Source organism: Meleagris gallopavo, chromosome 7 (genome assembly GCF_905368555.1).
Source record: "Meleagris gallopavo chromosome 7, MGAL_WU_HG_1.1, whole genome shotgun sequence".
Classification (NCBI taxonomy): Eukaryota; Metazoa; Chordata; class Aves; order Galliformes; family Phasianidae; genus Meleagris; species Meleagris gallopavo.
In genome coordinates this window covers 1343210-1360907 of record NC_139410.1, presented here as the reverse complement: position 1 = coordinate 1360907, position 17698 = coordinate 1343210, and the positions used below count along the sequence as shown (strand labels likewise).

Here is a 17698-nt window from a genome sequence, read left to right as displayed (position 1 = left end):
AGGGTGAGAGCACGGCTGAGGAGCGAGATGCGTCTGATGTCAGATGAGAGGAGCGAGAGCCTTTAATCATTTTGTTTTCAAAGACGCTTGAGAGAACTCTTTGAAGAGGAGGCTTTCTCAAGAGCAACTTCTGCAAAACAGGAGGCAGCACTACGCAGTGCGTACCACCGCCGGCTCCACGCTTCACCTGTGTGGGGCACCCAGACACGCACCTATAGATAAGTATGTACAGATGTGTACGTGGCCCTGGCACGCTGCTGCCGGGCCTGGCACCAGGAAGCTCGTCCAAAGTTCACCCCATCTCATTCTGTCTGATGTCTGCTGCGGCAAGGAAGTGCGGCCCCAATTATTATCTATTCTGTGTTATCTAATATTAATCATCTCATGTTTAATTTTCATATTGTTATTTGAGGTAACCACAGTTCTCCCTGGTACGGAAGGCAAGCTAAAGGGGATGACGGCTACAACAGGATGCCCAGCCTCCCTCTATTACTTCAATAATGTTACGCACAGTGTCTCACTAGCGTTGGATGAAGAAGTGTAAGCACTCGCTAGGAAAGCATCATGGTGGAGAGGAGGCTGGGGAGGGAGTTGGAGCTGGAACTAGATGAGCTGTAAGGTCCCTTCCTGCCCAAGTCATTCGAAGATTCTGTGGTACCTGAAAATGTGGCTGGGGTGTTTACAGGAGACCGCACAGCGCTTGGAGAAGCAGCCCAAGGGGTGAGCATTTGGGCTTTGCCTCTTGTTTAATTCTTAACCACCGTACCTATGAAATGCTTGCTCCCTTGCTCCCAGCATCTTTCAGCTTCAGTAGCAGCCTCAAGCAGCCAGTATCACTTCCAGCTTTGACCCGTGGATCTCCAAGCAATCTAATTGTGATTTTTTTCCTCCACAAACTGCAGTGTCCTTTTTTCTGGTGACGTACCAAATCCTGCCCCCCGCCCTAAACCCTGCTACTGTGGCTGCCTTGGCTCTCAGTACAGCAGCACGGGAAAGCGTGCCAGCTCAGAATGCTCTTGTCCCTTCAGGGAAGGAGAAAAGCAATTTAAAGCCCAGTTCTCCAAATTCACGCCCAGCTTTGATTCAAGTTCTGGATGCGTTTGATGCAGAAATCTCCACTGCTTTCCACAAACCCCCAAGACGCCGTTATTGTTGGCCTGCACACCCACGCTGGCATGCTGAGGTTGGGTTTCAGAGGCACAAACAAGGAGGCCTCTGTTGCTGGAGGGAGCGCTCCCCTGGGCTTTGCCAGCATCACTGCTCTTCCTGTCCTTAGGTCTGCAGCGAGTACTCAAAACCAGCCCAGTTTTCAGAGGTGCTGCCGCTGGGGATGCAGCCACTAACAGCTCTCCAGCTGGGGCTGCTTGGGAATTCCTTGTGGCACTACACAGAAAAGGCAGGGCCAGTGACTTTGCTGCCTGCCCGGGCACCGCACTCCCACTCCCATCAATCAGCACAGACCAGGTGCCGGGAAGCAGCTCTTGCCAATCGCCTTTTATTACCTTTAAAAATTCAAGAAACCCGGAACAAGACAAAAACTGAGAGCGTGTGAACATCATGCAATGGATTCACTTTTAAGCAGATTGGGGTGGGGTGGGGGAACCAAAAGCCATGTTAGAGTAGAAATAGCGCTTCTCCCATGTCTGGGTGCCGGATGGGGTGGGCTGTCACCAGTGGGACTGGTGGCGACTGTTGTGAGCGAGCCGGCTAACGCTGAAAGCAGGAGATGGAAACTCACTCAGGAACCACCATCCCGAGTAACCCCAGGCCCAACAGAGACCCAAATGCAATTTCTCATGAGTGGTGATATCAAAAAATAGGGACCCCTAACTTTTGGCACGGGCAGCTTTTGTTCAGGCAAAGCCTCTTTGGGAGGAGAGGCACGATGAACTACAAGTTGTTGTTCAGTTCAATTATGCTATTAATCCAGCAGTCCATCAGCAGAGCGGATGCTATCCAGCACGAGCGAAGTGACCGCTCGGTGCCCTTTAGTGTCACTCTGCCTTCAACATCCAGAGCACAACCTAGAACAATGTTGGCTTCTCAAAAGAGTTTTGGAGAGTCTGAACTACCATAGAAATAACTGCGTCTTGTCCACGATGTGGATGTGACAAAACTCACGCCCTTGTTTCCCCAAGGTATGGGGAACATTTGAGTTCATTACAGTTAATAGAGTAGGGTCACCCATAGAGTTATTCATAAGGTGTTTTCTGAGTGGTTTTCACCTTCTCTTTGAAAAAATAAATTATATCAGCATGTTTGTGAGGCACCAACTGTGCTGGCACTTCAGATGTTATTATGTTATTAACTTATTTAACCTGATAATTTTCAATCAACAGTAGGAAGCAATTTTCACTCACTCCAGTGACCAGTTGGAGATGCCGCAATGCATGCTCTCAGGGTTCACCTCGGCAGACTACTCCCTCCCAGATGGAGACAATTACCCCCGTCACTCCCATAAGCAGTCACCAACAACTTCCATTTCCCCTTCAGCTGGGACTTAATTTAGAAGGCGAGGACTTTCTAAGCTATGGGAGAGTAAAGATAGATGCTATGGGAGAAGGCAGCTGATGAAATGTAGTTGAGTCCGGATCTGAAATATTTTATCCCTCCTCAATGTAGGTTAAATTATTCTTCACCTTTCCCACATCCATAATTGTCGCTGATCTTGGACCAACTCAAAACCCTACTACTGAGTTCAGTAGACTCAAAATTGCCACTAGAACTGGAAAAAGAAAAAAAAAAAAGAGATGCGTTAGTGTCCACGTACAACATCCCAAGACTATACACAGCTATGAGATACAGCAAATTTAAGAAAGCCAATTCTTTTTTTCTCATCACTGAGTATTTATTATATATAACAAATACATGAAAAAGAAAAAACTATATTGTGTGATATAAATAGTTTATTTACATTACAGAAAAACATCAAGACAATGTATACTATTTCAAATATATCCATACATAATCAAATATAGCTGTAGTACATGTTCTCATTGGTGTAGATTACCACAAATGCAAGGCAACATGTGTAGATCTTGTCTTAATCTTTTGTCTATAATACTGTATTTTGTAGTCCAAGCTCTCTGCAGTTAGTTTTGCCATTGTGGAAACATGCGCTCTTTAAATTAACCTTGTCGATGCTCTCGTCGTGTTGTCTGAACTGTAGTGCCCCGTGTTCTGCTTCTGTCTGTGGATTCTGTTGCTCCTGGGACATTTCCTGGAAAAGAGAGCGGTGAGAGCACGCGGTTTGGAACAAGCCTCCCTGCTGGGGACACGCTGTGACAGCAGCGCATGCGAGCGCTAATGTGGAACTTCTGTCTCACCCCGTATTGCCAGGGGAAAAAATAGCAAACCTTAGACAAAAATACAGCAGGGGAACTTCAAGAGCGCCGCTTCTTGCTACAGCACCGTGGTCCTCAGCTGTAGTTGGGCTATTTTTATAAACAGCAGGACCAAGCTCTCCGGTGCTCCTCAGCACGGGCGCGCTTCAACCTTGCACCTGAAGCAGCATCGGCTGCGGGGTTTGCTTGGGCATGGTTCTAACTGATGGAGTAGCAGCAAAATGCAGAGAAATTAAATTTTAGTGACCCCTTCCCATCAGAAGGGCTAGGGCTTCTTTTCAACATTGAATGGGAATGATGCTACAGTTCTGTGACTCCATGCAAAGGGCTAGATGAGCATGAGGACTCACGGAATATTTCACAGTGTTGAAACTGAATTGTATAAGCATCTAACATAATACGGGTCAGATTGTCCCGACTTGTCTCATTTCTAAGCCAACAAGACTACCCCCTCATGAGAAGCTGTATGGCCGTGCGCTGTATTTTGCCTTTTTCCTTTCTCGGAAGCCAGCTGCTATCATTACTAGGGGAAAAATGAGCTTGCCTTCCCAGTGCTCTCGGAGGTTATGGCAGAGCTCTCATTAGGAACTAATGCAGACTTGAGCTACCTTCTGATTTCCCCTTGATCTTGCTACTTGCTGCCTGCTCCCAAAAATCTCACTGAACTTTTCAGCATAAGGCACTTGTGATGAAGCCACTGCTAGCAAACATGGAGCAGTTCTGTTCTGCAGCACCCAGCTCCGGTGGCACAGCAGAACCCTGTGGGGTATAGCAGGCTGCCAGCAGCTCCTCCACATCAGACACGATGGGGGAAAAACTTTAGATGGGACTTTCATCAGAAGCACGGTGGCTGGGGAAAATCAGCAGCCCTAGGGCATGAGGCTGTGTGCTCTGGGAAATGAGAGGATATGGAGTACCCCAGCTGGAAGCAAGGGAAAAAAAGACTCAGGAGGTGCTTCTCCAAAATCTGACAGTACCCACATGGTAATCCAAGGTAGAGAGAAATCAAATCACATATAGAGATTACTCAAATTAAGGTCATGAGAAACCACCACTTCAACAAAACTAGCCCTTTCAATTCAAAATACACTACGGTACCAATCGTTGGAAGCAAAGATGTGCTCTGAAAAAGACACCAGTTGGATACCCCAACTGCTTAAACGTAGTGCTATTGGACTTACAGGTGTGCTGTGTCTGGGTTCTTAAGTGGGATGCTGGCATTTAACCCGCCTTTCAGACCCAATAATCTGCTGAAAACAAAGCGATAGCTTTACCTTGGCCCTTAGCTCGCTAACCTAATTTCTCTGCATTGTGTGGTGGTGGGGATACACTCAATTATGAGCACATTGAGGTACTGAGGCAGTAGAGCATAGTGGAGCCTCCCTCCCTGGAAGCCCGCTCACAAGCACGGCTCACTCCTAATGCGATGCATAGCAGGTAAAAGACGCATTACACATTCATTTTTAATTAAGTTATTTCCTCCCATAAATAAGCTGTTGTGACTAAACATTACTAAAGCACTAAAAAACGCAAAGCCATGAAGAAAACTGCTGAGAATCATTATGACACTCAGCCGTACCTATGTTATTTTCTATCATCCTTCACTTCTACCACTGGCTGTCTTTTGCTGTACTTCTAAACCTGGAAGTCCCCCCGCGTGAGGACGATGGTCCTCCCTGCTTTCTCCCAGCAACCTGTGAAGCTGGCTTTGGTGTTTTTCAGGGCAGGGAGTTCAAACCAGCCCAGCCAGGTTCTCCGAAGCAGAGGACTTCAAAAACTCAATTACTTATGCATATGCTGCCACACCATCCTCCTGTCACACCGATTTCTCTTAAGCCACTTACGGCTATACTTTTGCAAATGTATCTCAAATCATTATCCCGGGATGGAGGATACTCCGCAGTAATTACACGCATTACAGAGAAAAGTCAAAAGATCATAAATTAACTCGGTTACAAAGTCTGTGGGAAAAGGTAACATCTATGTAGGAAATCAGGGTGATGGGCAATTTGCATCGCAGTGCCGGGTCACTCAGAGTGCACCGTCTTCATCCTTCAGTATGAAGTAATTTGCTTTAGTGCATGAAGGTGACGAAACCAGACTCACTCAAAAAAAAGGACACGGAGCATTTTCTCCATTATCAGTCAGCACACCACCTTCTTTTTTTTCCTTGCACAACGCCTTTCTGGTTTTTCAAATAACTTCTGTGGATGCCACCACAATATTATCTATTGCCCCTTCTGGCATCTAGCACTGAGGCGAGGGCCAAAAACCAGCTAGGTTTTATCAGACGGTTTTGTTTTATGCCTTTAGGCCACAGAAGGAATTATGAACCTTTTTTTTTTTTTTTTTTTTTGTCTCTTCCTTGAGGAAACACGATGCTTTTTTTCGAGCCAGGTAACGCAACACAAGGAGCGAAATACATTAGAAATGTTATTTTCTACGGAGTTATGACACCTGGCTTTCACTTTCTTGTCTTTTGAGGAGAAATTTATTTCTGAAAGAGTCCCGTATCAGGGTTGCCAGCTAAGTGAATTTAACCTTGTAATTCCGGAGAGAAGCCTGAAGTTCAAGACACCCTGAGACAATGAAGTGGTTCAGTGGGGAAGAGCGGTTCGTGCAGAGAGACTGAATTCATCCCACCCCTTTGAACCACCTTGGGGCTGTCGTTCACATTCAAACACACTCTTCTTCCTCATTAAAAAATGAACAGATTCATACACGGCTGAGCGTGCCACCGTCTAGTGAAGACCGTAAGCACATGCAATACCTGTGAACATGTATACAAGCCTAATGAAATCATTTAATCAATGGGATTGCAAACAGGCTAAGAAGTTAGTTTGTGTCGCCTGATTAGGTCTAAGGGAATGGGCCTTTGAGGAAGCCAGATGGGGATATGATTAGTTATATTAAGTGTTGATCCACCTGCTGTATTTATATTCCCCTTATTTACGTGAACAATAGTTGTCCAATCATCTGAATACGAAGTAGGAAACTTCATTTGCTGCAGGCACCGTCGCTACCTAAGTTCGATTAAGCTGGAAGTAAAAACAACAGTAACAATAACAGAGCACTGGCTGGTGGGACCTGAAGAGATCACCTGTTTGCTGGTGAAATAAATACCATTTGTTATCACAAGTGTCACAGCAGAGGTCTGTATAATCAAAGTATAAAGCAGGAAAATGAAAAGTTCTTTCTTGTTCTACAAATACCTGAGATACTGACCTTGTAATACAGAGGACTACAACACAGATGATAGCAATCTGGATAGTTCCAATCACAGCTGCTATTAAGACATACTGAAATCGTACCGGACCTGGAACCACATATAAAACGCTGTAGTCCTTTTTTTCACAGTGTTGTCCAGTATAGCCGGCATCACATCTGAAACAAAAAAACACTTTCCCCAGTTATACCTGTTGTTAATTTTGAAGCACTTGGAAACAAAGCATATCTGAAAAAAATACATATCGGTGGCTTGAGCACAAGCTTATATGGATTTTTATAAAGGATGAGGTCCCAGCAACAGCACTGATGCCTCCCCTGACCTCTCTAAGGGAAAGCTTCCAAACCTCAGCATCACTGAGATTTGTGCGAGCCGACAACAGAAGCAGTGCTGGGTGGTGCCCAGAGGACCAGGACTGATCCAGCACTTACACATCAGGATGAGAAACCATTTTGTACTTGCACATGGTATTTTAGACTTCTCTCCCTCTTTGGGGAGGTGGGGGAGGGCTGAAAGCCATCTAGTCATGGCTCCTTATGCAGATTACCCCTAAGGAGGTGATAAGCAATCATTCGAGCTCCATACAAAATGTGATTAGATGTTCCTGCAAGCCGATACAGCATTTACATTTTGTCTGGATGCTATAAAAAGCCCTCTGTTGGTGCTGCAACCGTCCGCCCCGGGCCGCCCGACACCTCCCTCTGACTGTGGGGAACGGGCAGTGCCCTTCCCATTATCTCACACCCTGTTCCCACTCAAATCCCCAGCAATCCGTTCCTCTGGACTGCGAGGGCTACCTAGCGGTCGCCCGTGCACTTTATTAAGTGCTTTTACAAAAATACTGAAATACAACTGAAGGTTACCGAGTGTTTTCACCAGCAACTGTGCATGCCTCAATACCATTTTGCCACAGATGACACGGACGTTGTTGAATAATTTAAGCCTAATGGGTTTTGTGGCACGAAGGGCCTGGTTACCACCGCTTCCCATAGCTTATCTAGAGTCAGTGTATTCTCTAAGTCAAGATCTTTGTGCGGGGAGCCTTCCCTCCTCGGTAGGCAAAGCGTTACCTGCAGGACGGCTCCAGCATGTTGGTGGAGTGCTCGCACTTGCCGTGCATGCAGAAGCCGTTGTAGTGCTCTGGACAGGGGATGTAGATCCCTCGTGCGCTCTCTTCGAGTTTGTTGGCATTCTCTGTGAACACAGGTGGAGGCAGCGTTAACCTGGCTGCATGGGAAAGGGGAAGAAATCAACACAGAAAGGACAGAGTTCAGAGCTTCAGAAAGATTGTCTTCCTTTCGCTGCTGTCCAAGGAGAGTTTCAAAAATTTCTTACAACTTGCACTAATAAAGGAGGCTGTGCTGCCCTTGTGTTAAGACAGACAGGAACAAGCTCCCAGAAAACGTGAATGACAGGGCAGCCTTCACATCCCTTTAGAGCACTGCCGGCTCTTTCATCTCTAGGACTTTTAGGACATTTCAGGATCAAGCACTAAATCCTCCTCTTTGGGAGAGATGAAGAGATGAGAGAAGAAGAGAAAGGAGGAAGCAACGCCAGCCTTATCTCACAGCCCTAGTTGTTTTCTCTTAACTTGAAGAAGAAACCTGCAGCAAACACAAAAGCACGGCCCACAGAGTCTTAAACGGAATGAACAGCACTTAATTTCTAGAGGGAATTCAATTCGTGTCCTCCCACTGGCCTACAGGAGAACAGGCCATACAGCTGGGTTTCCATGAGGTTGCTACCACCAAGTGCAACGCGTGCCAGCCACCAATGGACCCGCCTGGTGCACACAGGAGAGCCCAATGTGCTTGGGATCCATCACGAGGATCCCTCCTCTCTCAGGTCAGCCAGCAGTATTACGACAACAGTAAGGTGCCGTTTGGTTTCTTAAGGCACACTTCAAGCTGGTGAGGGAAACTGTCACTTTCAGGCCAGACTAATGTGCTACCAACTGATGGGAATGCAGATGCTTCCACTGCACGTAGGCTGCGAAAGAGAGAAATGATTTTTCCTTCTCCAGCAACCGAATGGGTAGGAACAGTTTACTTTAGAAGGTCCCCCAGCACACTTTTACACAAATCTAGGATCTTGAAGAACTTGTAATTATACCTCAAGTGCACGGAAAACATAGACCAAATTCAGCCACGAATTGTCTGCAGTCCCTCATTTTGACTGCTGCCCCTTCTAAAACAGATAGAAATAAAACTTAAAGGCAGAGAGGAGACAGAAACACAAGAATTCATTTGCTCTGCCATTTCAGTCACTCACTAGGCAGACCACAATAAAAGCGTAGTTTAGCTCAGCCAGACAAGAGACTGGGACAGAAAGATGTAAAGCCTAATGAAAAACCTGGACTGACTCCATCACTTTCCTATCTGCAGACAAATGTAATTCCTGCCACTGTCCTCAAAACGCTGCTTCTTTTTGTTTTAAAAACAAATACATCCTCACCCTTCAGATGAACAGTATTCAGGAACTTGTCTCTCGGAGCGTTTCTCTGACAGAAAATGCCAGCTTGATGAAACCAACATCTTTTGCATTTCTGCCGCTTCCCCCCCCCGCATCTTTAGCCTAACATGACATCTCATATTGTGCACATCTTTTGTTACTGCCAGAACATGACATGATAGCCTATCATGTAAGATTCACTAGTCAAAACAGATTATTTTTAAACACATTGAGGCCAGATGCTGCTTTGTATATTCTGAAGCCGCTTATCATCTTCTTGCTAGAAGTCTCCTTCTGGTTGCACGTCGCTCTCCAGCCTTTCTGTGGATGGCAGGGACATGCTAAGCTCTTTTGCTGGGGTAGGAAGCTGGGGCCTCAAGTTTCCCACTGTGACCAATCTACATTCTCCTGATGGATTATCCTTTGAGAAGTTAAACTAATTATTTAAAGCTATCTTGTCTAAATTCCTTAATATATCTGCCTGTTCCTGTTCTCCCTTTAATAAAAAAAGTTGGAAAAATTATTTCAGATATTCCTTCAACTTCTGGCTTAGCTATACGTCTTTTCTTCAAGGTTCTTGGAAACTGAAAGAGCTCCAAGAGGATTCTCAGCTAGGGTCTCAGTGAAGGCTAAAACTCAAACCATGAAGCAGTCTGTCCAGTTGTGACCCAACTCTGCAAGCAACAAAAACAAGTTTTCAATTCTTCAGCAAAGCAGAGGCACGGAGCTTCTCGAGTAGCACCTCTGGCAAAGGAGAATAAACCCATTAATGCCCTTGATAAGGATCACATGAAATACTGCCTGAAGTGCACCAAAAATTCCTTCCAGGCCTAAATTCCTACAATCCACTAGGAAAAAAAGAAATAAAAATCTAGTCAAAACTAGGATTCTTATTTCCAACAGCTGACTGCCAGGCACTTAATCAGCTCCGCAGGACTATTAATACTACTGCTATGTTGTTCATTGAGCCTGGCTGAAACAGCGACTTCCAGGTGACTTCAAACAAGCAAAGTGCAGAGCCACAGTCTGTCAATCCTCATTTTAGTATTTACACTGCCTACAGATATAATAATGCACAGGTTACATCCATATGTTAAAATACTGGCTCAAGTGTGGTGCTAATGCCTTGCGCACAGTCAATGCTGTGGTGAGAAAGGTCCTGCAAATACATACATTTTATCAAATGAAAGAGAAGATGGTGAATGATGTGCAGTGGAAACAATTTTGACACCTATCTCATTGAAGACAGCCGTTACGGAGAACTGACTTAATAATTTAAATCTTTTAATAATACTGAGGTCAGTCATACTGGCGGCCAAAAGCTCTCAATGATACCGAGATACTGACTCTTATCATATCACATTTTCAGGGCATTTGTATAGGGTGGGAAGGAATTTTGTGTCAAAAACACATCCTTAACCTCCCCAATTCTTTTTGGAAATCTGTTCCCCCTTTCTACAGCCTTGGCAGCCCTCCCACAAGGATGCTGCAAAGCACAGTACTGGGAACTTAGTTAACAAAGCTCTTCTGATCTGCATGATCGTCTTGGTGAGACTGTACTTACCTGCAATCTAAATAAAGGTCCAGAGAAGGATGCCCTAAGGTTTGTGAGAGTGACTGGCTGGGAACGGGAGACCTAATCCTGTGGATAAACCAAGGGACAGGACACGGACCTCACCTGTCCCTCTTTTTAGTGAAAAGTGACTTTCCTCAACCCAGCAACACTTGCACTACATGCAGAAATTTCAATATGCTACTGCGAAGTTGGGAGGAATGAAGTAGAAACGGTGTCACATACAAAAGTTCAGAACTGCTTTAGCAGGGTTTTTGGCACGTTCCCCCTCTTGGTAGCACCTAACAGGAACTGAGGCCCACAGCAACTCTGAGGGAGAGGTCCATCAGCAGGATTCCTCTTCACTGGCAGTGAAGAAGCATCCTGACAAATCCTGGCTCTACAGTCTCCACCAACACAGCCCTACTTCCTCACTGGCAGCTGCTCCCACCTATTAATTATCTTGACACAGTACTTCCTTGTTAGCACCTTGTTGCTGGAGATCTTGCGAATAGAGTGTCTCTTCACAAAGAAGAAAATAAGTTAAAGAATCTGCCTGACAACTGCTGTTTCAGTAGGCGGTGGACTGGAAACTGAGGAGGAAGTACTCACTGCCACTCCAAAGGGGATTCACCAGCCCACTTCCCTTGGAAGCCCGTGGAGTAGAGACACCAAATGTCAGCTGATGATGGCTGGCACCAGTATGCTGTAACCCTCAGCTAAACGCGTCCTGCAGCCACCCAAGTATACATTTCAGGTTAATCTTCCTACACGAAGTGCACAAAAATACCATCTCTACATTAGCTACTTCAACAAGAGGAAAAAAGAAAGGGATCCTTATGAATTAAATTACATTTACTTCTTTTCTCAGGCACAAAATAGACTTGACATAGTAATTTATTAATTTTAAAAGTCCCCATGCAAATGACTTTCCTGGAATAAGCTAACATCCACTTTCCTTTTTAAAAATAATCTAGTGCTTCTTACATTTGACATGATGGTAGGACGTTCTAATATACTTGAAAAAAAGTGTCCTCTCTTTTGCAGCAGTGTACTGTAATTATTCAAAATGCTGCCATAATTTATTACAGTAGTGAATGAATTAAGACACTAATAGCTCCCAGAAATTCAAACGGACAACATAATAATTTAAGCCAGTCAGCTACATACATCAGAGCTAACTCTAAACTTTTGAAATCCAAGAGTACTTCTACTTGCAGCACCTGTGGATGGTTCTTCCCTGTTGGAAAAGGCCGCTTGACATCAGGCAACCTGTTCATCTTTTTCCTGTACAGAAGCTCTTGTTGAAGGAGAGGTGAACAAAACACATCCACACTTGGGTTCATCACCGCATGGTTCCAGGTTGGGTGCACCTTGGTGCATGTTGTGCACCATTGGGGCCCGTTACGTTTTCACAGCTAAACTGAGGAGGCCTTCAGCTCCCCGTATTGTCTCTATGTGAGCTGTCCTCAAAGCACTTCCCCGTGCTTCTGGGGATAAACTAGACTTCTTAAAGACCATCACTGTGAGGGCAGGTCTCGGGACCCGCAATCATTTCTACGGATGAAATGTAATAGTGTGAGGCCTTATTGTAGATGCATCAAAGCCCTGGGTAGAAGGGACCTGACAGTTTGTGCTTTATTCTTTTGTACCAGGATTGAATAAATCTGCGTTAACACCATTCCTAGAATAGATTAAATCCCTCGTCGTGCTAACTCAGCCAGTCTCTGGCTTGCCATTGATGTCCCTGTCACTCAGGTCCCCCGCACAAGAGAGGCAATACTGGCCCCATGGGAGCTGCTCCCTCCCTGCTCACTCACCAGATGAGCAGCTGGGCCTGTAAAGGAATAAAACAGTGTTTTTTCTCCTCCTCTATGATCTCCTTAGGCAGCTCATGACAGAGCCCTTAAGAGGATGAGTTAACATTATCATTATTGTAATTCTGTTGGGAAAAAAAGTTGGTGTCAGTGAGGAGATTGGTAAGGCTCCCTCCAATTAGTCTGTATGCCTGAAGGCAAAGGCTGCATCCATCACACGTGGCACAGCATGGGCAGAGCAGATTGCACTGCTTCAGTGAGAAGGTCCTCGATGGCCCAGCAGATGGCTCGCCTTCCTGGCCATCCACCTCTCCTCCAGTACTCGGTACTGTTTGTGCTGGAGATGGTAAAAAAATGGACTATGGCTTCTCTCTATGCATCCTCCCCTCTGAATAACTCTGCCAGAGATTCGTAATTAGCTCTTTAATATCAGGCTAAACACAGATGAAAACACCATCCCTGTTTACGAACGTTTTAGTGGCAGAAGTTACTTCTTTGTATGACTGAACTGGGTCATCTCCGCAGCCAACTCTGCAGAGTGAGGCAAAAGGCGGCCAAGAGCAGAATTACATGGGAACCACAACATGCTATCTCCCAGGTCCAAACCAGCGTGCCCTAGGAGGAGGACTTTTTGCACTTGGCAAGCGCCCCAGTGCAGGACCGGAACCTTCGTCCCTACTGTGCAGCCCCATGCAGCACTTAGAAACATTAAACGTCTCCCCTAGTAGCTATGCTGAGTACGTTCTATGAGGGCTGACAGAGCAAGAGTAGTTAACTTCGTTAAGTGGTGATTTAGGAACAAAACTCTAACTTGACTGAGTGGTGTACTGCTGTTTCTGCTTTGTGTACTATCATGCATTTTCTATATCAAAGTAGCCTTGCTAATGCAGCGCTCAGAGAGCAGCTTATTTATATGTAGATGCAGCTATATGACATTTCCAAATGCCATCATTTGCATATGAAGGTTCCACTTTTTTTTTCCCCCCCTTTGAGTAAACAGAATCTGCTGCTACTCCAAAGCAATGCTTCATGAAAGTAGAGCTTTCTGAGAACCATCATCCTCCTTAAGCAACTAAAAAAAACTGAAACAACTCATTTTCATAACTTGGCAGCCTTGGCTATCAATGGAGTCTACAGGCCAGTCTTTTGATACGCAGCTCCAACTTTGGTACCAGAGTGCAGGGAGAGCAAACGAGCAAGATCTTAAGATTTCCTACACAATGGCTAGAGACAACCTGCAGAATACATCATTATCTGCAAATAGGCCTCAGACATCTGATGGAACTTGTGGTCACCTTAAAAAAAAAAAATAAGCAATGGGTCAAGCTCATTATAGCCATGAAGCTAGAAATGATTTTTGTTGAGGATCTGTCACTTTGGAACAAGAGCAGGAGCTTGCTGCAAGAGCTGCTTGAGACCTCTGAAACCTTACATTACGCTATGAAAGCCAAGTGGACGTTACATATGCAGCTTTCCTGTCAAAGAAAGATAAGGCTGGAGCAGATGGTATGTGGGCAAAGTTTCAACCTGAATACATTGCCTTCTAAAAACCTGCAGTGCCAAGGAGACATCCCAGTTTCAGTGCATGAGGCAGATGAATGTGTTATCTGTGCATTAAAGAGCTGCTCCTCCGCTGCCTGATCACTGAGCAGGAGAAGCACCCACCATGGTGCTTATGGAGAAAACAGACCCTTGATACCTCAGCCCTTTAAGGCTCTGCAAAGCACGGCCAAGGGTGCAGCCAGAGATTCTCCCCTACAGTTTTGGGCTGTCAGCAGAAAGCATGGGAGCGCTGCTGCCACTTCCAGCACATAAAGGGATAACGGGCAATCAGCTGTCCCCAGCTCACAGTGCAGCTCCCACGCAGTGAGAAGACCACCCCAAAGTCATACCACCCTACTGAGATGAGGTGGAACACCCTCCTGTCAGCAGCCTTTTGTCAGGTGGTGACAACGGGCGCTTCCTGACTGTAACGGGAGGCACAAGAACCCCAAAACTCATCTTTAACTAGGGCTGCAGCCTTCTTCACCAGGGCTAATAGAGTTCTTCACCCATCTGCCAATGTATTTCTAAAGGAACTTCACGCCCTTGACCCGGTAGATCGCATCAACACAACAAATGGGACAAGGTGCCAGAAAGCTTATAAAAACTTTTGACACGACCCTGAAAATAGTGATATTTGTACCCTTCTGATGCTTTTCCAACAGTAGATGGATATGCATCTACTATGTGAGCAAAGTTTTAAGATGGGTGTCAAGAATATTGATGTGCACAAAGAAGCTGGATTGTTCAACCAGTTCTGCCATAGGGGATGGTTGCATGATCAATGACAATTCCCATAACCAGGAGGTGTGTGGGGAGGGGGCTTGGGATGCTGTGCATTTGGAGCCTGTGTAGAAATAAAGAGGTCTGTCGCAGTTTTATCTCTGTCCATCAAGGATGCACCTTTTCCTTCATGGGATGAAGGAAGGGAAAGGCAATGCTCTCAGTACCTGGGCGACTCGGCTTGGTGGGCTGCCACACAGCTCTTATCAGCTGGGACTTGTGTATGGAACTTCTCAAGGACTAAGAATTGAGCTGCCTAGAAACACAATTCATAAACACAACAGGATAAAGCATGCTCCCTTGTTTAGATGGAACAAACGGATACATGGGGTAAGACCTGTAAACAACAATTCGGTGAAGATTTTCTATGGAGGAGTAATGAAAAAGGGCTGTGTAGCACCCTGTGTGCTTCACAATTGCAATCCTAATTCAATTCAAGATTCCTGACCCACCTCTGGAAATTTGGATGTCAAACTCTTTTTCCCTCTCCCCTTCAATCCCTCCGCTAATGCCTACTCCAAAGGCCACAAATTCACAAATAGAATCCCAGTGTCCTCAGGCTATTCCAGCTCTGGCACCTGTGAAGGTGGCTTGCATTGATGCAATTGGTGATGCTTCCCATTTTTAAGGACCACGTTGCTGAAAACTGCTTTTGGGCAATTTTACAGGAGATTAACAAAGCACATTTTTGCATCTGTGCAGAGGCGTACGTATCCACTGTATTTACCTGATTACATTCAGAGAACATGCACATACTATGCAACAAGACGTTGTATTTTTCTATCAAACCTCACCCTGTCTCTTCACTGATGTGAGTGGTTTTTACTGGCAGAAGGATTGGGCAGGCAATCAATGAAACAAAGCAGGAGCTTCATTCTGAGACGCTGCTGCAAATAAAAGCATATCCCTAATCCAGTTACCAGGCTGTCCCCTAACTTCCAATAGGAACTCTAGCTCTGAATGGAGTGTTTTCTACTGGGATCAATGGATGGCACGAAGCGCTATGTGAAAAGGTCTCTGATGTATTTTTAGGCCTGCCACCATGATGCTGCTAGAATTTACTGTTTGGTTGCACGCTTTGAGCAAAACTTTCAGAAAATTACAATTGAGAGCAAGTGTGAAGGGCAAACCTGTCAGAGAGGTTTGATGGGTGGCGTGCAGATGGAAAGGTTAGCCCTGGTGTGTGACAGACTGGACAAGGACAGCATTTTGGCTGCAGGGCATTTCCCTCCACACTTTTGACAACCTGAAGGTTCCACAATCCTAATTTTGCACTAACTTGGTATTCCATTTTGATTACTCTAGGCAATTTTTTGCTTTTTTTTTTTTTTTTTTTCTTAATTGGAGGGGGTTGGATCTCTAAGGTGTGCCATGCTGGCATGTAACACCCACCAGCTTCCTTCCGTCCTCTCTCTTCTTTCTCAGCACAACATCAGTGCTTGCAAGAACATGCCGCCCAAGAGAATTAATCCAGGAAACTGAATCAAGAGCTGCAGAATTATGGGCAAGGATGTGAAGGAAAACAGGAGACTGCAGCAAAAAATACCCAGCTCCTCTTCATGATACTTTGAATGCTTCTTGAATCACGTACCTTGCAAACCCCTTGTGCAAACCTCAGTTACTTTATAGTTAGCAGAATATGACCCTGAACGGCTAAAGATGATTCAAGAGAGAAGCCTGGTGTAGACTAAAAAGCACGGTTCCAGCCTAGCTTGTCACTGCTTCAGTTCAAGTTAACTGGAGAAATAAATACATATTATTGGCATATTGGACAATGGTGATGATTGCGCTTTGGGGAGATGAATCCTCCTCAGTTTGCTGGCCTCCATTCACTCATCTCCCCCGACTCTTGCTTCATAAAATGGTGATGGTAATAGGACCATGCAGCCAACAACTTGCTTTCTCTGTCTGCTCCGTTCAGCTGCTGCAATCTTGAGCATCTGTTCAGTTTTTAGCAGACTATACGATAGAAATTCCCACTGGGTAACGAGGAGTTTGATATGTTTCCTCTCCCATGTCTGAAGCTGGAAAGACATCCCTAACTAGTCTCAATTTTAAGTGTAAAAGAAAAAAGTAAAACAACATGAAATGCCACTGCAGCAATAACTTCTGTATTCTTCTACCTAATTTATCCAAGATACGCTTTATTTCCCATCTGTAACTAAACCATGCAATCACAAGAGAAGACAATAATAGGACCAGGCCCCAAACCTCTTCTTGTTGCTGGTTTTGCAATAAAAGGGGCCAATCTGGCCATGTAACACTCAAGTTAACTTTTTGTTACTCAAATGATGAAGGTCTATCACCAAGATATGGCGAGAAGACTGCCCACTGCTAGAAGACATGCTGTGTACCTACTACCAGCTGCAGGAGCTCAAAGTGCCCCCCAAACAAGCTGAAAACAAGCTGTGGGAGCTGACCTCCAGTTTGCTATTGTGTCCCTGCAAAGTCCGTCTCCCAGTCCAATCTCTGTGGAAATACCACAGTCTCCACATCAATGCTCTGTGATGTGTGACCAGACATGTCTTGAGTAGGACCTCACATGGCTGCCTATTCGTTTGCATAGAGACCAGCAGAACTTTCTCATGTTCTGAGGTTCATCGCTGGTCACAAAGAGAAGCACTGCCACGCAAGTCTATCAGGAGGGGTCACTTGTATAAACCAACACCTGCACTCACTATTTTTTTTTTATTTTTATTTTTAAACACACCACTATTAGTGCCTTACGTAACTGCAGCAGAAGGGAGCTGCAGGGACAGCATTTGTGTAAATAGCAGGATTGGTACTTCATCTCAGCACATGCCCCTGGCACTAATATTCAAAGGGGGAGAAGCTGAATGGATTAAAAAAAGAAAAAAAAAAAAAAAAAAAAGAGCAATTTATAGAAATTGAAAATTTAATAAGAATAAAGATGGATTAAAAATGCCCAGAGAAATCACAAAGCCATTTAAATTCAGTGGCTGCTCTCCCACTAGCCTCAACG

At 45.1% G+C, this 17698-nt stretch overlaps 1 protein-coding gene across 2 annotated transcripts in view; it reads right to left on the bottom strand.

Annotated features, from left to right (window-relative positions):
• Positions 1 to 1479: 1479 nt before the first annotated feature.
• The window catches only part of TMEFF2 (transmembrane protein with EGF like and two follistatin like domains 2), a 108123-nt gene continuing 91904 nt past the window's right edge, over positions 1480 to 17698 (bottom strand). The window contains exons 8-11 of one of the 2 annotated variants that reach the window (XM_085228840.1): positions 7641 to 7797; positions 6570 to 6728; positions 3134 to 3220; positions 1480 to 2725 (exon numbers count right to left, since the gene is read on the bottom strand). In XM_085228840.1, coding sequence (XP_085084966.1) covers positions 2629 to 2725; positions 3134 to 3220; positions 6570 to 6728; positions 7641 to 7797 — 500 coding nt within the window. In that variant the 3' untranslated portion in view covers positions 1480 to 2628. The remainder of the gene's footprint in view (positions 2726 to 3133; positions 3221 to 6569; positions 6729 to 7640; positions 7798 to 17698) is intronic. The other variant, XM_085228841.1, reaches the window with a different exon arrangement.